At 45.0% G+C, this 26526-nt stretch overlaps 1 protein-coding gene across 3 annotated transcripts in view; it reads left to right on the top strand.

Moving 5' to 3' along the window:
* The window catches only part of RAPH1 (Ras association (RalGDS/AF-6) and pleckstrin homology domains 1), a 191589-nt gene extending 165303 nt beyond the window's left edge, over window positions 1-26286 (top strand). For 2 of the 3 annotated variants that reach the window (XM_069733659.1, XM_069733660.1), the window contains 7 exons: window positions 8774-8839; window positions 11670-11813; window positions 13465-13575; window positions 15634-15732; window positions 16465-16585; window positions 18227-18369; window positions 24001-26286. In XM_069733659.1, the coding sequence (XP_069589760.1) occupies window positions 8774-8839; window positions 11670-11813; window positions 13465-13575; window positions 15634-15732; window positions 16465-16585; window positions 18227-18369; window positions 24001-25965 (2649 nt within the window). In that variant the 3' untranslated portion in view covers window positions 25966-26286. Of the gene's footprint in view, window positions 1-8773; window positions 8840-11669; window positions 11814-13464; window positions 13576-15633; window positions 15733-16464; window positions 16586-18226; window positions 18370-18805; window positions 18876-24000 lie in introns of all 3 variants that reach the window. The other variant, XM_069733661.1, reaches the window with a different exon arrangement.
* The last annotated feature ends 240 nt before the right edge of the window (window positions 26287-26526 follow it).

Genomic DNA, 26526 nt, shown 5'->3' with positions numbered 1-26526 from the left:
TCTGGTATTAGGCCAAGTAAACCGGAAAATGTTGCAGTAATAAATGATCTCGGGCATAGTGTAGGGCTTCCGGGTCGTTTTGCTTTTTTGTTGAACTTTTTTCATAGTAACAAATGATGGAAGTTCATTTCTATATCAGTGATATCAGTTTGAGTGTTTTGGTTCTATTTCATGGTTATGATAAAAAACATTTTGTTGCAAATCTTTCACTTTTTTCTAGCCACATTGTTTTCTTTATGTTGTTGTTATTAAGTCACCCATAGAATATCTAACCCTCAACAAAATTGTGCCCCCTTGTCAGTGGCACACCGGAACAGCCAGGTGTATCTAGGAGGGACACTGTGCCTTCTGGATACATCGGCAGCACCCCTTTCCCAAGACCTTTATCATAGGGTATATATATATTATGAGCGAGGTGACAACTGTGGATTCAGCCTGACTGTTCCTGGATCAGTGGCTGCCTCTCCGGATAATAAAGAGAACTTAAATATGGAGTGGAATTTAATGTTGTTTTTGTCCTAATTCCTGCGACACTTTGTTATACTATAAGGGTACAAAGGGATTGATTGGAAATGTCACTAGGAGGCAGGTATACAGCATGGTGAATACATTAGAGGGGTAAATCCTGATGACAGGTTCCCTTTAATGCAGATTGAGGTACATGTTTGTCATTGTGGGGGTTCTTGTATGTGGAGGGCGCTTGGGAGCTGAGCTCTCACTGCAGATGGCTCCTATATTACATAGCTGCTGTCTGTATCTAACAGCAATGGCCGGAGCTGAGCTCCAATCACTGCTGTTAACCATTTAAATGCCTTCATTGCCGCTGCTTGCATGCATCAGTTCCCATCAATCCCAGCGTCGTGATCTTGAGGCGCAAATAGGTTGCCTTGGCAGCTCCTGAAGGCCCCCGTCCCCGCTGTGTTGGTACTCCTGTGAAACTGAGCTTCAGAGGAGACAGAGATTTTCCCTGTATGCTGCAGTACTGTGGTATTGAAGCATTTATAGGGCAGTATTTGACACAGTAGACAAATAAAGGCAGGTGCCTAGGGTGGCAGTGTTAGGGGGGCGGCATGCAAATGAGAGATTTGATTTTCATGTGTCCTATTCTTTAAATTCAAGTTTGGAAGCTCTTGAGATTCTGGGGAGAAGTGCCTTAGTCTGGTAGCAGGGCGTGAGCGCTGCGCTCTATTCTTACTTTACTCAGCGAGAGACTCCAGTTTATAGGGTCAGTGGGCGGCACCAGAGCTCGGCCAATCAGGTGCTGAGTGCAGACAGAGTATGGCTCTCCCTGTGCTCCGCAGACGCGGAGCACAGCTTATGTGCACGATCACTGCAGAGCATTGCTCCCCAACATTACCGTAATTACCCTTAGAGACGGTCGCGAGCCACCATCGATGGCTGTAATATGGCTTCTGATTTCTTCACAATCATGGATCTGTAGTCATTAACTGGTTATCACTAGTTGTTAGAGGGTTATTCTGGCTTCCCAGGTTACTGTGGGTCAATGGTCGTGTGTATCTACTACTCTTTCCTATGCTACGTTCAGACGACTCTTGTAAATCTTGGGCCAGTCATGTCCGCGCATTTAGCGCTTGACATGTTCTGTGTGCAGCTCCCCCTGATTGTCCACATAGTGGATGGGTGCAGGAACCGTCTATTTCCTTGCATTGGTCTGGCCTGTAAATGTGACCGGAGTACTGCCTTCTGTGATTTTTGCCCAGCACAAAGGCTAACATTTTATAGTACATGGGCCAAAATAAATGTAAGGCTAAATTAAGACATCACAGTCCCACCGTGATTTTTCGGACAGACCGCTGGATTCCTGAGCCAAATTCATCAGCCCCATAGGCTTATATAAGCCTGTTAGGTTAAGATAGGAGACTCGCAGTCAGTCCTTACATGGCGGTTTCAGACCATGATATATGAATGTCGGAATGAGGACTATCTTCCAATTTTAGCCATCCGTGTTTTACAGTCTGAGCACGGTCTGTGATGCATGGGGTGACCGTGGGTCTCCTGAATTTGACAGCCTCATAGGGATATACCGTACATACCGCCCAACTGTGAAAGATAGAAACAGGGACACACACTGGCGTGGCAAGATTTATTTTACGCAGAGTCAGTAACCTCACCCTTAAACTCTTTACATGTGCCCACACAGAAGTATTGGTACTAGTGAAGCCCGTGTGTATTCGCACACAGTAATCATGGCCCCCACAGTGCCCTCCATTCAGTATGATGTCCCCACAGTGTACACACAGCTCTGCTGCTTCAGCACATACACACACCCTGCACGTGTCCTGCCCCTCGTTCCCACTGCTTGGCTATTGCACCTTTCCTCCACTCTTCAGTCTATGCACAGAGTGAATATCCCGCCAGCATCTATAGGTCGTGTGAGAGAGTCACGTGGCAACAACAAAACATTGCAACTTTCTCATATTGGGCTCAAAGCACCACAGGGTCCTGGCAGGATCTCCAGGAATGGTGGAGGAGGATCTGATGGTTCCCTGCGCCTTCGTTATATGCAGCGGTATCCATTTACTGAGAAAGCAGATACAGCTAAAGTCGGGACATGGCCCCCTACTTCCAACGAGACTGCTCCCCAAATTCAGGACAGCCCCAATGGATCCGGGACAGTTGGGAGGTATGGGGCAGATATGAAGTTGTCAAGTTGGGTCAGGGGCCCCGTGGCCAGTCCGTGCTCTGCAGTCTGTCCTCGGACTGTAATACATGGACGTCTGAATTCTGCCTCGCGGATACTGCCCTACATCAATCTCATCCCTGCGTCCGATGCACATATTTATTATAGAATTTCTCACACAGAAGTGACAGAAAGATAATAGTGTCCCCGTCAGATCACGAATTCTTAGTTCTGCTATTCTTAAAGGGATTTCCACTTTTAGTAACGTCATCCCCAAAGTGTGCAAAGTACATAACAGACTCATCAGGTTCTCGCCCCACCGGGGTCCAGCACCAGCTTGTCGCTAGTCAGCAGCATTAGATGTTATGGATAGAACCATCATCCTGCTGCTGACGGCAGTCTGTGCCCGCATGGGCTGGTAACAGTAGCTGGCAGGCTATGGAGGCAGCACTAGACCTGCCCTGTGCCCCTCTCTGCTCTATAGTGAGACTGCTGCTTGTGACTCCTCACTGTGCTGAGTGCACCACTACATCAGGAGCCAGCCATAACCACTTCACCGCTATTCCTCATCCTTTTTGTCCAGCTGGTTGCTGTCTGCTCTGACACTAACACACAGTGGAATCAGGGGCCTGGGGGGCCTGGGAGCCACATGGCTGGGAGCCACACGGAGGGGGGCCTGGGAGCCACACGGCTGGGAGCCTGGAAGCCACACGGAGGAGGGGCTTGGGAGCCACACGGAGGGGGGCCTAGGAGCCACAAGGAGGGGAGCCTAGGAGCCACACAGAGGGGGGGCCTGGGAGCCTGGAAGCCACACGGAGGGGTGGCCTGGGAGCCACATGGCTGGGAGCCACACGGAGGGGGGACCTGGGAGCCACATGGCTGGGAGCCACACGGAGGAGGGGCCTGGGAGCCACACGGAGGGGGGGGCCTGGGAGCCACATGGCTGGGAGCCACACGGAGGAGGGGCCTGGGAGCCACACGGCTGGGAGCCACACGGAGGGGGGGCCTGGGAGCCACACGGCTGGAACCTGGGAGCCACAGGTCGGGTAACCCTGCTGCAGAGGAATTGACACATTGTGTTATGGTGGTCTTGTGATGACGCAGGAGATTGGGAGTGTGGGGATAGTAACAATTGTGGAAATTAACTTTGGAAATTTGGTCACCAAGTAATTGTTAGTTGTAGAATAGCTAACATTGCATACAATAGATTAGTTGTATACATGGAATAGAAAACTGTTGTTTTAAGTGTACCTGTAATTAAAGGGGTTGTTCACTGCTCAGACCGAGCTCAATCACCTAAACGTGCTAAATGTTTTGTTAGTAAAGGCCCCATAGATGCCTTAAGAATAAAAGGTATAGTAGAGAACTGCACCTCATCTCCTATGCAGTTGAATAGGAGCTGATGTGCAGTTCTTGGCTTCAAGCCTACACTGTGTATGGTGCTGTGCTGCTCCGCTCCATTAACTGTTTACATCAGATCCAGCTGCCATATATGATGAATACAGGTGATTGACGGGTGCCAAGTGTCACACCTCCTACTGATGATTGACGGGTGTCAAGTGTCACACCTCCTACTGATGATTGACGGGTGCCAAGTGTCACACCTCCTACTGATGATTGACGGGTGCAAAGTGTCACACCTACTGATGATTGATGGGTGCCAAGTGTCACACCTCCTACTGATGATTGACGGGTGCCAAGTGTCACACCTCCTACTGATGATTGACGGGTGCCAAGTGTCACACCTCCTACTGATGATTGACGGGTGCCAAGTGTCACACCTCCTACTGATGATTGACGGGTGCCAAGTGTCACACCTCCTACTGATGATTGACGGGTGCAAAGTGTCACACCTCCTACTGATGATTGACGGGTGCCAAGTGTCACACCTCTTACTGATGATTGACGGGTGCCAAGTGTCACACCTCCTACTGATGATTGATGGGTGCCAAGTGTCACACCTCCTACTGATGATTGACGGGTGCAAAGTGTCACACCTACTGATGATTGATGGGTGCCAAGTGTCACACCTCCTACGGATGATTGACGGGTGCCAAGTGTCACACCTCTTACTGATGATTGACGGGTGCCAAGTGTCACACCTCCTACTGATGATTGACGGGTGCCAAGTGTCACAACTCCTACTGATGATTGACGGGTGCCAAGTGTCACAACTCCTACTGATGATTGACGGGTGCCAAGTGTCACACCTCTTACTGATGATTGACGGGTGCCAAGTGTCACACCTCTTACTGATTGACGGGTGCCAAGTGTCACACCTCCTACTGATCTGATATTAAAGACCTATTTTTTGAGTAGGTCATCAATATCAAAGTAGTGGATAACCACTTTGAAGGGAATCTGTCAGCAGCTTTTTTCTATGTAATCTGAAGACAGCAGGAGATAGAGGGTATACCACAGATTTCAGTGATGTGATGTATTAGGCGGGGTGCTGTTGTTTACTTAGAATGAAGGTTTTATCAAAAGGAGACGATCATTGCCCTGACTGCTGCCTTGTGCCAAGTTGTCTGACCGCGCCCTGTCCTCCGATAAGCAGCTCACTGTCAATAGACAATGTACCGTACATACAGAGTCGGGTGGGGGCGGGGTTAGGTTTCTCAGCTCTGCTTCATGCTACAGGTAAGAACTCTGTGTCACAACTGCTGAACCCAGTAAAATAAGTGACACATTGCTCGAATCAGGGTCTCTCTTCCTACATTTATTATGCTCACAGATGAGGTAGCAAAAACCTGCTGACAGATTCCCTCTAAGGTCTCAATTAATGATCTAATTGAAAATGGATTTGGGCCTGGAAAGTAATATAGCCGGTCTCTCCCTGCATGCTGTATAAAGTAGGACCTGTCAGTCATTGACAGCGGGCGGGGAGCAGCTGCGGGGACCTGCCTGTCCCGCTAGTCTCCGCACATACCTGGCTGAGATGATACAGCCAGTGCCTGATACCTGCAGCTCGTGGATCCGCTGTCAGGGTCCACGTATCTGATGGAGAATTAGTGCCGCTGAGCTGCTCATTGAGAACAATCCCCACTTTTTTTATGTAAATGATAGTTTATTCTAGGATCCCATTTTCCGATTTTTTTCTTCTCTTTTGAACACATTACTCTTCGATCTATTAATATCCTTGGAAGGTTTCTTTATTTGCATCTGTGCACATTGCTGTTTCTCCGCCTCTATAGAATAACGGGCAGTGAATACCTGTGGCTGTGTAATAGCTGGCTAGTCCTCCTCTACCGAGCACAGAGGGGCTTCACCACCCAAGTGCTGAGGTGCCATGACTGTCAGGAGAAATGGAGGCGCGCGCACATTCTGGCATGAGGAATTAGCGCTTTCTTTTGGGACTTTCCAGTTACCCTGACACCTGCAATGTGTGGAGCAATGCAGCTCACTCCGCCGGTAATGCACATGTCCAGGAGACACCAAGGCTCGGTGTGATTCTAGCTTCCAGGAACAATGAAGCTGCCTGCCAGAAAGAGCCGTCATATGTAATAAAGCTGCGCCAGGACAATGGAGGCGCCTCGGTTGTGACTCCAGCCCAGCTGCCTGCTCCATTTGATTATTCCATATCATTAGATATAAAGATGGCTCCAATTCTTCTCTTTCTATTTAAGCACCATTCTTTTTGTACAAATGATTCATCATCTCTATTTTTTGTAGCGTGCAGAGCACACTGTAATCTTACGTCCCTTCCTTGTCTCCGTGATGAAGACTATTATGTAGAAAGATAAAAATGCCTCCATTTGCTAATACAGCTAGAAGTTTCATTTGACAGAAGTCCTCCTAATTGCCTATTCAAATTATTGCAATTTTAATGGAATTTGTTAGTAAAATCAAAACCCCAACACTCCCCCACCAAATCATTAATATCAGCAGCTAGGTATTTCCATTGACACCTTTATATCTTCTATGGATGTCTGCATTTGCAAGAAATGAGTGTATTCCCATGCAGATTGTATGTCGGAGGTATTTAAATCTCCAAGATCTTATTCCAATATGTCTTAGGTGTAATATTAATAACACTAGCAAATGCCTCCATTTAGAAATGTAGTATAGTTCTTCTGATTCATTATGTCGCTTATCCCATGTACAGCTTAGGTATCCATGGTTATGACCACTAATAACTGTCTAACTGTCATTATGTGAGTGGTCGTAACCATGGATACCTAAGCTACTACAATGCACTGCACATGGGGTAAGTGACATAGCGAGTCAGAAGAACTATACTAATTTCTAATTGGAAGTATTTGCTAATATTATTAATATTATACTTTCAGAAGTGACTGGATGGAAAATATGGTGGAAATCTTAGTAAGATTGATGCGACATTACATGTGCTAGTTTTCAGTATATCAGGACCATAATATACATTCTAATGTAAAATGCAGCTGTAGTTACAGTAGCCCATACAGTTCTGCACAATATTCACAATTTTGCAGCTTTTTCTCTGCAGATTCATTAAGGCTATGATAATGTGTGATAAGTATAAAGGAGAACATGCTGGAGGCTTTATACTCGCTGACAATAACCGGTGTAAGATTTCAGAAAGAGATCATGAAGGTTCAGTGTCACAATGCATAAGATGAGATACAAAGCCGTAAAGAAAGATCAAGAGAAGTGCTAAGGAGAAGGAATGATCCGAGGACTGTGTGATGGGCTAGGAGGCGAATAGAATGAACAAGAGGTTGAGTTTCAGAAAGGCCCCGGGGGGTGTAGTGAGTGCCGGCTAACCAGCCAAATAGTGGCCGCTTCTGGTTTTATGTGTCATTTGGGGGCCAGTTTTTAATAAAGTTAAGGAATAGAAATTGAAGTGTTGTCTAAAACTGTATAAGTTGTGGTTAGTCCTGATTTCTTGGGGCAGAATATTCCAGAGGACTGGAGCAGCTCGTGAGAAGTCTTGAGCAGGGAGTGGGAGGTACGGATGTTAGTCGAAAGTCGCTTGCGGAGCTTAACAATCTGTTAGGTGAACAAAACCGAAATGAGGGAGGAGATGTAGGGGGATAACACTGGGAAGAGCTTTGTGGATGAGAACAAGCCGTTTAAATTGGATCCTATGATGTATGGGCAGCCAGTGTAATGACTGGCACAGAGCGGAGGCGTCCGAGTCCCAATTAGCCAGATAGACGACCCTGGCTGCTGTATTAAAGGGAACCTGTCACCCCCAAAATCGATGGTGAGCTAAGCCTACCGGCATCAGGGGCTTATCTACAGCATTCTGGAATGCTGGAGATAAGCCCCCGATGTATCCTGAAAGATGAGAAAAAGAGGTTAGATTATACTCACCCAGGGGTGGTCCTGCTGCGGTCCGTGTCTGATGGGCGTCGCGGTCCGGAGCCTCCCATCTTCTTACGATGACGTCCTCTTCTTGTCTTCACGCTGCTGCTCCGGCGCAGGCGTAGTTTGTCTGACCTGTTGAGGGCAGAGCAAAGTCCTGCAGTGCGTAGGTGCCGGGAAAGGTCAGAGAGGCCCAGCACCTGCACACTGCAGTATTTTGCTCTGCCCTCAACAGGGCAGATAAAGTACGCCGGAGCCGCAGCGCGTAGACAAGAAGAGAACGTCATCCTAAGAAGATGGGAGGCCCTGGACCGCGACGCCCACCGCAGCGGGACCACCCCTGGGTGAGTATAATATAATCTCTTTTTCTTACCTTTCAGGATACATCAGGGGCTTATCTCCAGCATTACAGAATGCTGTAGATAAGCCCCTGATGCTGGTGGGCTCACCTTCGATTTTGGAGGTGACAGGTTCCCTTTAAGGATGGACTGGAGAGGGGAAAGTCCAGTTCCTTTTGCTTCTGTGAGTAGCCGGCCGACTTGTTCCCTTGTGGGTAGCCAGCTGACTTGTGCCCCTGTGGGTAGCCGGCCGACTTGTGCCCCTGTGGGTAGCCAGATGACTTTTGCCCCGTGGGTAGCCGGCCAACCTGTTCCCGGATTCCATCTGGCTGTTATGCCACCCTTTAGAAAGAATAATTCCAGTGCATATATGTAACCGTTGGTTCTTGATTTTGGCATATTGCAGGTGTGGGTTGCTGTATAAATAACTTTTTATTTTTGCCTAATCCTTCATCCAAAATGCAGAAGGACTCATGACTCATATTCTTTTTTTCTTTCTTTCTTTCAGAACTATCTTTTAGGAAGAAAAGAGACTTCGGAGATGGCTGACAGAAATAAGGAAGTCTTATTAGAGGCGAGTGCTAATATTCTAACACCTTCATGGCCATTCATAAAAGTTTTCATCCTGTCAATCAAATTATATTTCCCTCTGTTCTATACTTTGTAACATATCAATTGTCAAAAGTGCTGCTCGTCCCACCATCAGTATCATCCTCTCTGTCCTCCTAAGCACATACCGTATATAATTTACCATAGTGATCTGTTTCTTCTGTGGATGATTTTCTTTTTTTTCTACAGCTGTATAAAATGTGATGTATATATGCCCACCATCATTCCTCTGTGTAACCCATAACCTGCTACGTGTTGGTTGGGTAAAATATCAAAATACGTTCTTTGTACCCTTAAGCGGCGCCACGTAGGGGGTCTGAAATAACACATTGATCTTTTATCTGTTAAAGGTTTTTCAATAAGTATTTTTTTTTTTAACTGAGGACCGACGAGATGCTTGAGGCCCCCAAACACATTAGATGGCTGTTGGCCAAGTGATCGTTTGACGACCGTCATCTTCTCATTCAGCTGAGTGCTCCTGTGTTTTCTACGAGAAAGCCGCTAACACAGATCACTACCAGTGGTTGATCTCCGGGAGATTGAAGTGATCGATAATCAGACATGCCCAATCGACATCTCCCCCAACAGTCGCTTGGAGTGTCTGCTAACCAGTCAATATCGCCTGGTGCTGCTGAAATTACTTGAATGTATATGGGGAGCTTAAAAGGGTATTGCCATCTCCAGAACACTATCTCAATATCTAGTAGGTGTAATAATAATAATAGTTCTTCTGATTCGCTATGTCTCTTACCCCATGTGTACTGCATTGCAGTAGCTCAGGTATCCAGGCATCCATCCAGGTCACTCAAATAGTGACAGTTCGTTGTTAGTGGCCGTAACCGTGGATACCTAAGCTATTGCAATGCCCTGCATATGGGGTAAGCAACATAGGTTATCAGAAGGACTATACTTTATTTCTATTTGGAGGTATTTGCTGATATTATTATTATTATTACATCTATGACATATTGGGATAGGATCTTGGTGATGGGAATACCCCGCTAAGTCCAAGATCTCCAACACTATACAGCAGATCAGTAATGATGGACACCTTTTTACTTCTCTTTGTTGAAATGCACAAAGGCACATCTGGATAGCAAGGGAGAGACGGTGTCTGTGCTTTTTCACACAGTTGCATTTTATCCTCTCTAGCCAATTGTTTTTCGTCTGGCAAACAGACTTTTATTAACTTCTCTTAAGGAAAAATGCAGAAAGTAAAGACAGCTGCAATGTGTTACAGCTATGGAATATAATATCAAAGGGAAGGGGCTATAACGAAATATGTGTGACGTGACTGGGCGGTCTGTTGTGTTCTGCAGGACTGCAGGTAACACGGCACACAATGCCATACCTGGGGAAAGCTAGGGAGGACTTAACTTGGGGCTTGGACATTTAATTGTTCAGTGGGGTGTGAAAGCAGTCTTTACAATGAAACCTTCTGGTTTGTAAAGGGTTTGTGCTGCTGTCATGGTAGGGTGGCAAATGGTGTTTTGTTTCCCCCTAAATCCTATCAGGGAGGAAAGGATTAAATCCTTCAGCTGTGTAAGATCCAGCAATGGGAACATTCACTATAAACTTCATAAATTCCCTGTGTGTGACTATAAAGCTGAGACAGAATTATAGAATACAAACTATCAGCGGTTCGAGGCCTGTTATCTGCTGTAAAGCACATGACTGTGAATGTGGCATCTGATCCAGCAATCGTAGAGCGCCTTCCCCGCACCACATGGTGGACACTTGTCTGGCTTTGTGATATCCCAGGAGGTGTCATCCCAGGAGGTGTCATCCCAGGAGGTGTCATCCCAGGAGGTGTCATCCCAGGAGGTTTCATCCCAGGAGGTTTCATCCCAGGAGGTGTCATCCCAGGAGGTGTCATCCCAGGAGGTGTCATCCCAGGAGGTGTCATCCCAGGAGGTGATATCCCAGGAGGTTTCATCCCAGGAGGTGTCATCCCAGGAGGTGTCATCCCAGGAGGTGTCATCCCAGGAGGTTTCATCCCAGGAGGTGTCATCCCAGGAGGTGTCATCCCAGGAGGTGTCATCCCAGGAGGTTTCATCCCAGGAGGTTTCATCCCAGGAGGTTTCATCCCAGGAGGTTTCATCCCAGGAGGTGTCATCCCAGGAGGTGATATCCCAGGAGGTTTCATCCCAGGAGGTTTCATCCCAGGAGGTGTCATCCCAGGAGGTTTCATCCCAGGAGGTTTCATCCCAGGAGGTGTCATCCCAGGAGGTGTCATCCCAGGAGGTGTCATCCCAGGAGGTGTCATCCCAGGAGGTTTCATCCCAGGAGGTTTCATCCCAGGAGGTTTCATCCCAGGAGGTGTTGCTCCCACTCTTCTCTATACTGACAATAGTTTAGCTGTAAGGCTATGTGCACACGTTCAGGATTTCTCGCAGAAAATTCCTGAGAAAAACCTGAAATTTTCTGCAAGAAATCCGCAAGAAATCTGCATGCGTTTTTGCCGCGTTTTTGGTGCGTTTTTTTCCGGACATTTCCCAATGCATTTTGTAGTGGGAAATCCGCAACAAAACCGCAAAATTAATGAACATGCTGCGTTTTTTTCGCGGAAAAAAAAAAAGCATCATGTGCACAAAACATGCAGAATTCATTCTAAATGATGGGATGCTTATTGTATGCGTTTTTTTTTGCGATTTTATAGCGTTTTATCGGGAAAAACCACAAAAAAAAAGTGAAAAAACAGCAACATGTGCACACAGCCTGAGGGTGTAGCTCAGTGTGAACAGTCCAGACACAGACATATTCTGGATTTGGTTAATTCTGTCTTCTGTCTGCAGGAATGCTTCTGCGGTAGCTCCGTCACTGTCCCAGAAATAGAGGGTGTCCTGTGGCTGAAGGATGATGGAAAAAAGTCCTGGAAGAAGAGATATTTCCTGCTTCGAGCATCTGGCATTTACTATGTACCAAAAGGGAAAGCAAAGGTGAGAATTTACTGTCGTCACAAAGCACAGAGCTCGAATTGTACTTGCCATTAATAACATTGGCATGTGTAAGGGGTAAAGCGTAACTTTGCAATATATCTTATTAGAGAAATCCACTCCTGTCTCCTCCTGGACTGAGCTGAGCATACATTCTCAAAATGATCTCCTCACAGATTAGATCTATTTTCAGTAACTACAGGTTTTCTCCTTCCTGAGACAGTTGGTGCACATAAAGTTCTATGGAGAAGGGAGGGAGAAGCTTGAAGGCACACAGATCACCTGAAACCGCTGCCTGGGAAATAAGATATGTAAATGACCTCTTCAGGAAAAGAGATCGGAGTCTCTACTGCCGCCTACTGGAAGTAGCAATCATATATGTCTACCTCGCCTGACCATCTTTTAAAGAGAAGCTGTCAGCATTGTTTTGTAGTGTAAAGCTGTAATACTGATCACATTGATACTTTTGGTGAATAAATCTGCTTTGTGGTTCTTCTATAATTAGCATATGAAGTTTTCTGCAAATTTGATTTTGGTGCACAGAGGCCGGACTGTGCACGGGGTCTTCTCCCCTCCATCTGTGGTTCCCAGCCCTCCGTCTGTGAAGGAAATCTCCGCAGTGACCTGTCATTCAGAGACCAGAAGGTTCGGGGGACCATAGACAGGGGAGAGAAGACCCAGATCATAGTCCGACCTCTGTGCACTGAAAATGTCAAGTGCTGATTAAAGAAAAGCATCAAAGCAGATTTTTTTCCCCCAAAGGTATCAATGTAGTCAGTATTACAGCCATGTCTTTACATTACAAAATTGTGCTGAGAGGTTCTCTAAAGGAGAAATGGTTTGTCTTATTTCCCCAGTCTATTTGGCACTAATCTGGGGCGCGAACTTCGGAGCAGTCTGCAAATGGGGATTCTGGTTTAGCCTTCTATTGCAAGTCACATGGCAAGGGCCTTAAAAAGGTGGATAATGACTATTAGGATGGCGTCTTCATGTCATAGACCTTTCACTGTGAAGGGGCACTTTTCATATTTCATTGCCGTGTAGTGGGATAAGTGTGCAGTTGAAGTTTGCTATATCTGTAGACTAGGCAGTTGTGACCCTGTGGTCCCCCTAGAGACCCCATAAACCTTTTTCTTCATCACTGACATTCAGGTTACTTGGTTGCCTAGTTTTTGGTCCTGATCAGGAGAGGTCAGCGATAAGGCCGTGTTTTAAGCGTTTTCTATCCATCCTGTAACTATATGGTGATTCAGCCGAGTTAGGAGTGAAAAACCAAAACCAAAGAGCAATGTAGTTCTTATCAATGGCGTCATTTCCAAGTATTGTTCTGGAAATATCATATATTCTCCAGGATTGCTGCCATACATCAGCCCAACATACATCGACAAAAGTGAACTAATCTCGCTCCCCTTCATCCGGGGTACGTCAGGATCGATACTTGGGGACATATTGTAAATATGAAACAATAAAGCATGGTGGAGGCATTTTACTTTTTTTTATTTTTTTTATTTCCTTATTTTCAATAAATAATTTGATCCCAGTTTCTTTTATAAACCATTCCTTAAAATCATCTGCTTGGAAAACACATTGATGTTTTTTTAATTGCCTAATATGATTCCTTGCTGCCGGTCTAACAGTACCTTCTTGTTATTAGGCATCTCGAGACCTCGTCTGCTTCCTTCAGCTGGATCATGTCAATGTTTACTATGGTCAGGAGTATCGGAGCAAGTACAAGGCTCCTACAGACTACTGCCTGGTATTAAAGGTAAGGTCTTATTACCGCTGCTCTGTAATTACCCCTTGGGCTGGAATGTACTGAAAAGAGATTATGTAACACATTCCTCTCATCTACTTGGCATAAACAACGTTGTTTATTACGGAAGCGACGGGATTGTTTTATTTGCAGCTTGTGGAATTTTATTGGCCACTGAGGCTTCAGTTTTTCATATCGGAAGTGGAATTTGCAGCGTAATCTTCCAGGAGTCGTCTCGTGGCTCCATGTTCTGTGGCTATACTGACACTTAGTGGTGACAATGCTGCATTACAACCATTTTGGCCAAAGAGTTGTCTCCACTCAGAAAATACCGTATTCGTGTCCAGCTGCAGTTTGTAAAAAAAAAAAAACTCAAACAAAAGAAAAATGTGCTTTCCTCACTGTCCCTGTGTCGATCCCTGGTTCTCCGCCTCTGCTCCCGGGGTCCGGTAGTGGCTATAGCGCTGATGTTGTGTCGACAGTACGGCAGCCAATCTGTGAGCTCGTGTGCTCTGGGGCGTTGCATCTTAACATGAAGAGCGGCTAAGCTCAATAATTGGCTGTTAATTAGTGATGAGCGAGTATACTCGTTACTCGGGTTTTCCCCGAGCACGCTCAGGTGGTCTCTGAGTATTTGTTAGTGCTCGGAGATTTAGTTTTCGTCGCCTCAGCTGCATGATTTGTGGCTGCTGGACAGCCTGAATACATGTGGGAATTCCCTAACATCCAGGCAACCCCCACATGTATTCAGCCTGTCCAGCAGTCGCAAATCATGCAGCTGCAGCAATGAAAATGAAATCTCCGAGCACTTCCAAATACTCGGAGGACACCGGAGCGTGCTACATTCGCTCATCACTGCTGTTAATGTGACGTTAGCATCTCGGCCAATACTGAACACTGGGAAAAGCACCAGACACTCGGCACTGGATCCGGGGACGGTGAGTAAAAGTGCATTTTTGATCTTGGTTTTCTTTTTGACAAATCCCAGCCAGAAACTAATGTTTTATGAAGGGGACAATCCCTTTACATGGGTTTTCCACTTTCAGGAAAGTTGACCCCCAGATGCTTTAAAACACCTGAAATAACAAACAGACCAAGGTACTCGCCCTACCTCTGCCCAGCACCCACTCCCTGTAGCTGCTGTGGCCTCATTGTTCTGGCACTAGAGGTGGCATCACTTTAACGACACACATCACCACTGTCACCAATCCATGACTTGTGCCGTCTACCTAGGCATACATACTGAGCTCGGTGATTGGCTACAACAATGATCTGCGCAGTCAACTTGATGTCACCTCGGTAGATGATGGCTGGGGAGATAGGATCCAGCATGTACCACTGTGTACTGCCAGTCCTTTTGTCCTCTTCTACTAGAGATGTCTGGCAGCTGCACTCTCATAGGCTACGTTCACATTTGCGTTGTGCGGCGCTGCATCGGCGACGCAACGCACAACGCAAATATGAACGCATGCACAAACGCTGCGTTTTGCGACGCATGCGTCGCTTTTTGCATGATTTTGGGCGCAGGAAAAACTGCATCATGCAGCGTTCCCTGACGCATGCGCTGCAGCGACGCATGCGTCTCAAAACACAAATGCAACGCATGTCCATGCGCCCCCATGTTAAATATAGGGGCGCATGGCGCGTGCGTCGCCGCGGCTGCGCCCGACGCAGCCGGGAGCGGCGCAAATGTGAACGTAGCCATAGAGAACACAGGAGCGTCCGGCCAGCTGAGGGTCCTGTGTATGGAACAGGCAGAGGGGTTAGCTGTTTGACCCGCTGCCATGTGAAGTATCTGGACATTAATCTATACTAGCCTTTTCATGTTGTTTGTTTTTCTTTTTAACTCATTGTATTAGATTAGAATGAGAAAATATGCGTAATACACAGCTGATTTTTCACGCACAAATCCGCTTTTTGGCAGACCATGGGGGTGTACTTTTTAATATATTCTGATATATTTATATATCATACATATATAATTATCATGTACCGTAATTATATATTTTACTTTAATTTTTACACTTACTGCTAACTGATTTGCCTTTTTATTTATTTTCCTATTGACAGCATCCACAAATCCAGAAAAAGTCTCAGTATATCAAGTATCTGTGCTGTGACGATGTCCGAACATTACACCAGTGGGTTAATGGTATCCGTATAGCAAAGGTAATTTATGCCATTCCCCACATTTATCTGCCTTATTTGAGCCCAGGGGCTAAAGTATTCAGCACATTTATCTCCATCTATTTAGCTATGGTGAAAGAAGTGGTGATCGGTTTACTGATTGCTTGCTCTGGATCATGTCACCTACATGATCTGAAGGCAACACATGTAAGCAGACATCAAAGGAAACGGCAGGGGTCACCGCAGGGGTCACAGCGTGGCCCGGGGAGTAAAGACATGAGAATTTCACTATGTGATGGATGTGAATGCTTTTCTGCCCAATGATGACAGAAGTATTCTGGGAGTGATACCTTTATTGGCTAACCAGAAAATAATATGATGATTATTTTCTGGTTAGCCAATAAAGGTATTACTCCCAGAATGCTTCTGTCATCATTGGGCAGAAAAGTATTCGCATCGATTTTTCTGGCTAACACGGTACCACAATACAATTTGTTATTGTACATCACTATGTGATGGAGATTGATTCCTGACAAACGTTACCTTGAATTTTTGTGAAGTTGTGCTCAGGTGACCAGTTGGAATAAGTCATAACATTGACATTGAAGCATGGCAGGATTCTCAGGTCCAGATGTCTTTCCAGAGCGCCTCCGTGGACATAGAAGTGCATGTGTGTCCCGTATAGGACTGGGGTTCATGTGGCTTTACGGCTTTTGCATTATTTCTTCCATACTGTTGGCTTCTTATGTGCTGACGTTCTCCTTGTCATTGTAGTACGGGAAGCAGCTGTACATCAATTATCAGGAAGCCTTGAAGCGGACAGAAGCTGCTTATGACTGGACCTCGCTGTCCAGCTCCAGCATGAAATCTGGCTCCAGCTCTTCTAGTTTACCAGGTACAGCATACATTTCGATTTAGCGCACATTTTTGCCTTTAGCAGAATAATTGGGTTACATTTATGTGTCTGAATACACCCAGATGAAGCAGGAAATCCTAGTGCCTATTGGCGTTGGCAACCTGTAAAATTCTATATTTTATACCCATAAGTTGAGTGCATTTGACTTATGCACAATATAGGGTTGTTGTTTTTTGTACACAGGAGGACTGGACCAAGACTGGCTTTTTGTACCCCAGTTTTGATCCACAGTATGCTGGAGTAAGGTGCACCTCCTAATGACTTTGGCACATCTTTCATGGCCCAAAAATGTCATCTATAATCTGCTACTTTTGTGGTGTAAATTGGTGTGAGTGTATGAAGCCCTTATAAGACACTCCATACTTCTTTCAGAAAGCTGTCTGGGTCGCCGTAAAAATGTCAAGATGCAAAATCGCATTGTTTCTCGCTGTGCAAACCCTTGTGACTTTTCAATGCCAGTTCTCGGAAGGAAAATAAATCTGCCCCATGGTGTTGTGCTATGGAATTTTTTGTTTTGGTAATTTGGCAGTAGACAAAACCTACATAGCGTAAGGGACCCCAAGAGGATTTTTGGATAATAGCGTCAGTGGCCAATGAGAATTATCTTGGTTATGGTGTACTGGCGTGCGCTCCTGTGCCTGTGGTGTGTACACCATGGTAGTCTGGTGTCATCAAAACCAGTTATTTAAAGGATGTGTCAAAATCCACACCCCCTGTCTTGGAGCTACATATTTCAAGATTTGTTTTTGGCAAATCTTAGGAGGTCAGGCTGCCTGATAGGGGCAGGATGAGGATGACGTTGGCATCACATGATGTGGGGAGCACCCGTCATAGGGGGCAGAAAATCGGTGACCTCAGAGTCATGTGGGAGAGCTGATCATAAGGGGCGGAGTGCTAGTGAAGTTGGCGTTGTGTGATGCCGCCTTGCACATCACATTGTTATGGGGACACATGATGCTACAATGTGCGTGGACCCTGTTAGGCTACTTTCACACTAGCGTCATGTGACGGACGTCGCAATGCGTCGTTTTGGTGAAAAAACACATCCTGCAAATGTGCCCGCAGGATGCCTTTTTTCTCCATACACTTGTATTACTGACGCATTGCGACATATGGCCACACGTTGCGTCCGTCGTGCGACGGATGTGTCGTGTTTTGGCGCACCGATGGCACAAAAAAAAGTTACATGTAACGTTTTCTTGTGCGTCGAGTCCCCCATTTCCGACCGCGGCCGGAACTCCGCCCCCTCCTCCCCGGACATTACAATGGGGCAGCAGATGCGTTGAAAAACTGCATCCGCTGCCCAAGTTGTGCTAATCAATCACACTGTCCGCCGGTACGTCGGGCCGACGGTTTGCGACGGCCCGTACCGACGGACTAGTGTGAAAGTAGCCTTAGTTCTATGTTATTATGTTAGGGGGTGGCATGATAAGTTGTGAAATGAATGAATTATGGTAATGATGTGCTGAGATGTGTATGGCAGGGGGAACGAAGGAGAATAAAGAAATACCTAGTATTGAGAGTGGGGAGATACTGAACATGAATACAATATAGCTACCACCTTGGAATGTTTTTTTAATTATCCTATTGCTGATTTTTAATTTTTTTTTTCTTATCCAGAATCCCAATCAAACCATTCAAATCAATCAGATAGCGGACTGTCTGATTCCCTGGCCACCAGCCACATGCGTTCACAAAGCATCGTGAGCTCCATCTTCTCCGAAGCCTGGAAGAGAGGAACCCAGCTGGAGGAATCCAGCAAGGTAGCAACGCCTGCAAACAATGCCTGTTTAAGAAATGAGGGCATGACCGGCTCGGCTGCATGACTATCTGGCTGCTGGTTTCTGCATCTATGATTTCTGTGCCCCGCACCTGATTTCCCATTCCATAATGTAGATTACTGTAGATTTTCCATCATTTCATAATTATATGAAATCATCGCCATTTGTATTGTTGTCATCTGCTCATTCCACTGGGCAAGTTTGTAGACCATTGCTGAAACCTTTTGTAAAATTGGGCAAATAATTGATTGCCAGTCAGTTCCCTTGATTGACCTGTATAAAAATGATTTAATCTCATTGTAACATGGGAAATTCTATTGATTGGGGTGAGCATATACACGTTTGCATCATGTTGCTGTTCTGTCGCCTTGCATTTTGTTTCATTGCTCGTGTTTCTCCTGTTGCCTCATTGTCCCAGGTTCCAAATGTGAAGCCCACCACAGCTAAGGCCATCAAGCCCACAGCGATTTGTACGGGGCAGTATTAAGGTCAGGGGTCATACCAAAAAGCACATATTTAACCTGGATGTTGTTAACTGGGATTTTCCAGACTAACTTTCTAAAAGAAAAAAAAATCCTTAATCCTTTCTTGAAAATATGAACCTTAACATAAGCATTCCCTGGCTTCTGGTTAACATTTTATTACTTTTTTTTGTGGCCCAAATCTCGTTCTAAATGTTGCCAGATATGTTGTGGTCCGCATCCAACCTTTTCATGCTACATTATGTGGATGTGCCACAAAAGGCAAAACCTACTTTGCCTTACTCAGGCAAAGATAGCCTGAAGGAGATTATTTGTGGCTTCCAGTCTCTGTAGTGGGCATATATGCAGCGATCAGCCCCCTATATAATCCTTCGTACTGTACGAGCAGCGTCGCCCAGAACTCCCAGCTCTGCCGCACAGCAGCAAGGAAGCATCACAATGGCTGCGCTATCATTTTTTTTACTTGTAGTAATATTTTAAATTGGTTGATTTGAACACTACTTACCGGTTTTTGATTTTTATACACGGTGCCCCTTTTGTTAAAGGAAGTCTGTCAACACGAAATAACTGTTCAAACCAAGCACAGGCACTCGTCGCCTCCTTGAAGTGGCCAAACCGTTGAGTGCATCTTTTTGTTCTTCGTTTATGTCTATTCTTATTTTAGACCAGAGCTGCCAACCAGTTGGGATAAGTGGAAAAGAAGTAGGTGGGGACCTACACTGATCCCTTTGGCCACGTCAGGAGTGCACCAATTGCCTGTGCTTCACTTGAACAGCCATTACAGGAGTCTGTCGCCGCCATGCTAATTAAACCACTGTTACAAGTATGTAGTGACCCCTATAAAAAATACCTTTTAATGCTTTAGTTCGCATTAAAAAAATGATTGTTTTGCATGCAGATGAGGGGGCATCGGTGCACCGTTGGCGTACCTAATATTATGGGTGAGTAGTGGCACTGTATAGCTGTATAAGCGATCTACTTACCGGTTTAGGGTTGACAGACTCCCTGTAATCCATCCAGTTGTTACTCTTCCTCCATCAAGGCTCATCTCATTCACAGGGTACAGGGGAGACAACAGACTTTAGCTTTCGTCATACATTTGTGGAGATGTTGCATGGATTGCAATAGGATAAAGCTGTTGATTTTTACTGACGTACATATGAACAATCATATTTGCATGTTTTTTTTATCACTGCACTTACAGGTGTTTTCCCCACAAACAAAATACATTTTGATCAATAGATCTTGGAATAATAATAACTTCCACAGTTGGATGTGTTTATATAAAGTGTTCCTGTGGTGAGATAATCTTATAACTGTGCCCCTGCTGTGTCTGACCGTGCAGTAACATGGTCTGATCATACCCTGGGCGTGGGAGGAAGGAAAGGAGTATACAGACACGACAGGATCACAGAGCTGGTTTCTGTGAGGAAAAATATTTTTCAACAGGCAGGGAAATAATGAGCTGTGATCCCCTGCTGTCCTGTCTGCATACTCTTTTGCTTTCTCCCCTGCCCAGGAGCTTTGGTATATCCCACCATCTTCCTGCACGGTCAGACACAGCCATTACACAGGGGCACCTTTACGCCACGTTCACACGTTTAGTATTTGGTCAGTATTTTACCTCAGTATTTGTAGCCAAAACCAGGAGTGGGTGATAAATACAGAAGTGGTGACGTGTTTCTATTATACTTTTCCTCCGATTGTTCCTCTCCTGGTTTTGGCTTACAAATACTGAGGTAAAATACTGACCAAATATTGACCATGGCATTAAGCCGGGTTCACATTAGCATTCGGGGGGCTTTGCGGAGGGCTGAGTACGTCCTCCGTTAAGCCCCGCCTACTTCTGCATACTTCTGCATGCGTCCTGCGTACCTTTCTTTAACTTTGGGTACCCAGGACATGCGCATGTATGCGGATGCGTCATTTCAATTGTTCCAGTTGTGGAACTTATGTGAAGATCTATTAATTAAAATGTACTTTGTTGGTGGGACACCCCTGAATTAGTAAGGCTACGTTCACATTTGCGTTCTGCCGGGCTGCGTCGGGTGCAGCCGCAGCGACGCATGCGTCATGCGCCCCTATATTTAACGTGAGGGCGCATGGACATGCGTTGCATTGCGTTTTGTGACGCATGCGTCTTTTTTGGCGCACGCGTCAGAGCGCAGAGGACGCAGCAAGTTGCATTTTTTTGCGTCCAAAATCATGCCAAAAAAGGACACATGCGTCACAAAGCAATGCGTTTTGCATGCATTTTGGTTTGCGTTGTGCATTGCGTCGCCGACGCAGCACCGCACAACGCAAATGTGAACGTAGCCTAACTGATCAGAGTCGGCTTCCTCTTAGAGTCCACTGTGCATGAATATTTGTCCTTCAGGAACCTAATATTACACTGCAAACATTGATTAGAAACGAGTCTGCAATGTGGGTGAAGTAGAATGGAGCGTGACCTGCACCAACCGCCCTCCGGCTTTGCCCTTAGTCAGAGCTGCACACACAATCTGCAGAAATGTATTACAGTATATACGTCCCATGGCACGCACGGCATATAACCACATATTGTCTGATGTATGTGGAAGTGCAATCCATCTAGTACATGAGGATTAAAATGGCTTACAATAAATACTAATAGACAGAGCAAGTTCACACTGGGACACGGAGCACTATTTTTTTTCCCACTGGCTGCAAATAGAAGGATAGGGATATCAGTTATGTTCTGCTTAACTTGCCTCTTCGCACCATCCTCCTTTGTCTCGCTTTACAATTTTGGTTCTGTTCACACCCAGCAGCTGTTTTTATTTTATTTTTATTTATGAACCTCTTGTGATCAAAATCTACATAGAGATGTTATTAGATTCCATTTATTTAATTAAATGGGACTTTTTTTTTTTAACATAAAAATGGATGATTTGATGATGGACAGGATGAGTTGCATACGTCCCATCTAGCATAGACCAAAAAAAACCTCCTTGTCGATATCTATCATCAATTGAACAACAGAAGAGGAGAAAATAACAATCTCTTCTGTGTATTTTTTCCCATTGGTCCTCAATGTAATTTTAAATGGGCAACAAAACACTGACAATAATGCATTTTTTTTATTTTCAGTGCATAAAAATTAATATAAAAATTAACCTGATACAAATTTCAAACTAGATCATCATTAAAATGAAGATAAGAGCATAAAAAGCCTTTTCTCTAATGTGAACATAGCCTTACTTGTAATGCTGTCTTTGCCCTGCAGTTGTTTCATGTGCTGTAATCAGATATTGATGCATATTCGTGTTTCCTTTTAATTTGTGCTTTATTTGATTTTTACAATTCTGCACTGATTAACTGTTCACTGTTTGTTTTTATCTTCTAGTATTGAAAACAGTAATTGTTTTAATGCAAGATCTGCACACTGTAAATCCCTTAAGCATTAGAGGAGCTGTCCAGGATTTTTTTTTTATTTACCCAACTGCAGGCAGTGTAGTCACATGAAAAAGAATAACTTGCCTGTTGTTTCAATAGTTTCTTCCCTTTTTACAGCTGATCATGTGATGCACCACTGCAGCCAATCGCTGGTCATAGCAGTCATTTGCCATGCATACCAGAATAAGTGCTGAGACCAGTGATTGGCTGCTGCCGTCAAGTTAACAATATAGGTAATGTTGCTGTATATGACCATCGGGGACCACAAAGAGGCAATGCTGGAATGGTGGTGGATTTGAAATATGATTTATGGCTATTGTATTACGTTACCACATTTTTTGCTGTTGGACGCATTTCATTAAATCCCAGTAAACCACTTTTAAATGGAACTGTATTTTCAACAAACTCCATACTCCAACAATTATACAGGCAAATAAAAGAAACATTGTAATATATCTTATCAGTGAAATCTGCTTCTTTCCCCACTTATGAGCCATTTAGTCTTCCCAAGCCTTCTGAAATTAGCATCCACTCTGAAAAAAGACAGCACAACTCCTTATTGCTCAGACAAGAGGATTACCAGCCCATTGTGCCGTGACACAGCACATTGTACTCTATGGAGGGAAAGGGGAATCAGGAGCAGAGAGAGAAAACAAGCAGAGGGAGACAGGATCTTGTTGAGCTTCATAACAAGTCTTTTACCTCACCCCAGGGCTAGATTCACATCCAGACAATTCAGTATTGCTGTATAATGTCCTCCATGCTGCTGCTGCCTCTGTGTGCTATAAAGTGAATGACGAGCACTCTGTGTGCTGTATGAGAGACAATATATAAGCTGGTTTCTTTCTACTAGCCCAGACTGGATTTCAAATTGAGAGGGCTAGCAGCAGAAATACAACAGAGCTCAGCTGGGTTGATTTGAATCAACATCTGATGTGAAGTAAAACACTTCTTACAGATCTCTGCACAATGTTTTTTTCGGTCTGTCCCTTCCTGTTTCCTCCCCTTGCTCTTCCTCACCCTCCTCTCTCCAGAGGCGATTAATGGGCTGTGTCATATGACACCTGCAGTCCATGTCTTGCTCCAGCTGCTATTTCACAGTGGCTGGTGAGTTTATGAGGTGGGGAGATGGGAAGAAGTCTCTATAAATGGGGAAGGAAGCTGATTTCTCTGATATGATTAATTTTTACGTTTTTTGGAAGTACAATTTCATTTTAAGGATTGCCACATTTTTTTTGCTTTGTTTCATTGCATTCCAAAAGCCTAATTATTTTATTTTCCTGTCTATGTAAACATGGGACACGCAACATTTTTTAATTACCGTAAGCTATTTTGGGTACGTGTGGATTAATAGTTGATAATTAAGTGATTGCCTGTCAGTTCATCAGACCGTGCCATTGCGTCTGGCTATCTGCCAGCAAGATTCTTCTGTGAGAGTGCAATCACAATGATGTACATTTACAGCAGTCTGTGATCATATGTCACAGATAATATATTTGTACACCATTAAGGGATTGAAGATGGTGCTTGATGCAGAGCATAGGCAGGTATAAATACACATTCATACAGAATGGACCTGTGTGCAGAAGTTTATTTTTCTACCTCTGTATTTTACTTCTCACTTTTAATCCAATGCTATGTTTTGGTACAGTTTCTACAACGGTTGCATTTAGATGTACTTTTATTCATGTATTTTTTTTTTCTGTTGTCATTTTAGGCTCGCATTGAAACTCTAACACGACCCTTAACTTCGTTGACCCCCCAGGCACAAGTCCAGATAAGAGCTGTGTCTCCACATGCGTTATCTCAACCCTTACCGTTTGCAGCACCACCACCTCCTCCTCCACCACCCCCTCCACCACCACCCCCTCCACCTCCTCCACCACTTCCCACACAGTCCAAATCTACCCCAATATTGTTTGCAAAGTACAGTACCATCACAAGATTACAAAATGCTTCCCAATATCCAGGGCCTCATTTCAAGGCACCATCAGCTACCCAAGCAAGTCAACATATTACACTAAGTACAAAACCTCAAATGGTTGTCACTCCAAATGGAGCAATTCCTCCACCTCCTCCTCCTCCCCCTCCACCACCACCCCCACCCCCTGGTTCTGCTATGGCGATGCTAAAACCTAACCCTTGTGTGCCATCCACACCTCAGTTTACACCACCACCACCTCCTCTAAAGATTAATCAAGTCCCACAAAATAACACTATTCAGACTGCTCAGCCTCCTCCGCCTCCACCATTGCCACCACCACCTCCTCCGCCACCTTCATTCCAAGCCCCTGTTAAACAGTTTCTACCTATAAGTAAAATCACAGTCCCTGTTGTAAATCCACCAACAACTGTAGCCACGGGACCACCGACCGCACCCAAAAAGCAATTACATTTTACCCCTTCCCAAACACCACAATCTTCAATAACTACATCAGCTCCAACTGGTCCTACGCCACCTCCAACATTACCAAAACAGCAAAGCTTTTCCACTAAGCCTCCTTCCTCTCCACAGTCAGCCATGCCCTCTGTTAAGCAAATTGTTAGTCAGTTTCCACCACCTCCTCCATCGGATACTGCTAAGCCAGCAACACCAAGTTCTGTTCCTCAGTCTCCGCCAGCTGTAAAGGCAAAACCAAAGTGGCAACCATTTTCTGTTCCTTCACCGGAATTTCCTCCTCCTCCTCCTGAAAGTAGCTTAGCATTTCTTCCTCCACCACCCCCACCACCTCCACCCCCTCCTTCAACATCCCCTGTTCCACCACCTTCACCAACACCAGATAAAACTGGTTCCCCTGGTAAGAAAACAAGCAAGACATCAAGTCCTGGAGGGAAAAAACCTCCACCAACTCCACAACGAAATTCTAGTATTAAGTCCAATAGTTCTGCTGAGTATCATGAATCTAAGAAGACATCTGTGGACAGCCTTGTTTCTAAATTTTCAGAGTCTCCTGGATCTCCTTCTAAAGAGTCACTACCCCCACCAGCAGCTCTACCAAAACCAGTTAAACTTAATCTTTCAGGAGTTAACTTGCCGATGGTTTTTCAACAAGGAAATCTCTCTGCTCAAATGATGCCTACAGCAAAAGAACCTACAACAGAGTTTCCGTCTCCTCCTTCAGATTCTGAATCTGAATTTCCACCTCCACCAGCAGATATTGAGCTACTGCCCCCTCCGCCTCCACCTGTAGATGCCCCACCAATGTTGTTCTCTGGAAATACCTCACCAAAAGTAGCAGTAGTAAATCCACAGCCCCAGACATGGTCCAAATCATCTGTAAAGAAGGCTCCACCTCCAACTAGGCCAAAACGGAATGATAGCATGAGGTTAATGCAAGCCGAAATGACAGAACCTGCTCCCGTAAGTCCTCAAGCCCCAACTTCGCCCAAACCTGGCCTTAGTGTACAGCCTGGATTCCTTGCTGACCTAAATAAGACTCTACAGCGAAAATCTATTACTCGACATAGTTCTCTGACCTCGGCCCGTTTGTCAAGGCCTGAACCCACTGCTACAATGGATGATATGGTACTGCCTCCTCCACCACCAGAAGTTTTAGGTGAACATCAAAAAGGTAATTGCTATGGAGGCAGCCATTTATCAGGCTATGCAACATTACGAAGGGGACCACCTCCAGCCCCACCTAAAAGAGACCAGAATACCAAACTTTCTAGAGACTGGTAACCTACTTCATAAACTTTTTTTGGGACTTGTTGCACACCCGGCTGACTAATGTACTACTACTTAAACTTCTGGTATCATAATATCCAATCAAGCAACGCAGTTTCCGGATAAGGTCATTGTGCACTTTGCTGAACAGAAACAGAATCTGGTGATCCATGACTATTCCCAGTATCAACAGGACCAAATCCCTATTCATATTCTGCATATAATGAAATCTTTTGTAGTGTATGTTGGTGTGCAGTGTGTTTCTGCATGTATTCCTACAATAGGCATATAATTCTGTAAGTAATATAGCATCTGTAAAATAAAGGATAACAAGAATGTTTTATTTCAATATGTCTGTTTCTAGTCAAGTGCAAAGAATAGTATACGGTCATCAAGCATGATATTGGTGCAAAAGATTTACTTAGCGCTATTATTTCATGAGTTTGTAATATGGTTCTGCCAAAGTGGCCAGTAAGTACGGAAAGTCATAAACTGAGTTCTGCCTTAATTGCAAATGGGTGCTATTGTCATGTGTGTTACCTTTACATCCTGTCCCTTATAGTCCCTGGGTTACAG

Source organism: Ranitomeya imitator, chromosome 7 (assembly GCF_032444005.1).
Source record: "Ranitomeya imitator isolate aRanImi1 chromosome 7, aRanImi1.pri, whole genome shotgun sequence".
NCBI lineage: Eukaryota > Metazoa > Chordata > Amphibia > Anura > Dendrobatidae > Ranitomeya > Ranitomeya imitator.
The sequence above is the reverse complement of the archived record's forward strand: the minus strand, read 5'-3'. Positions and strand labels throughout refer to the sequence as shown.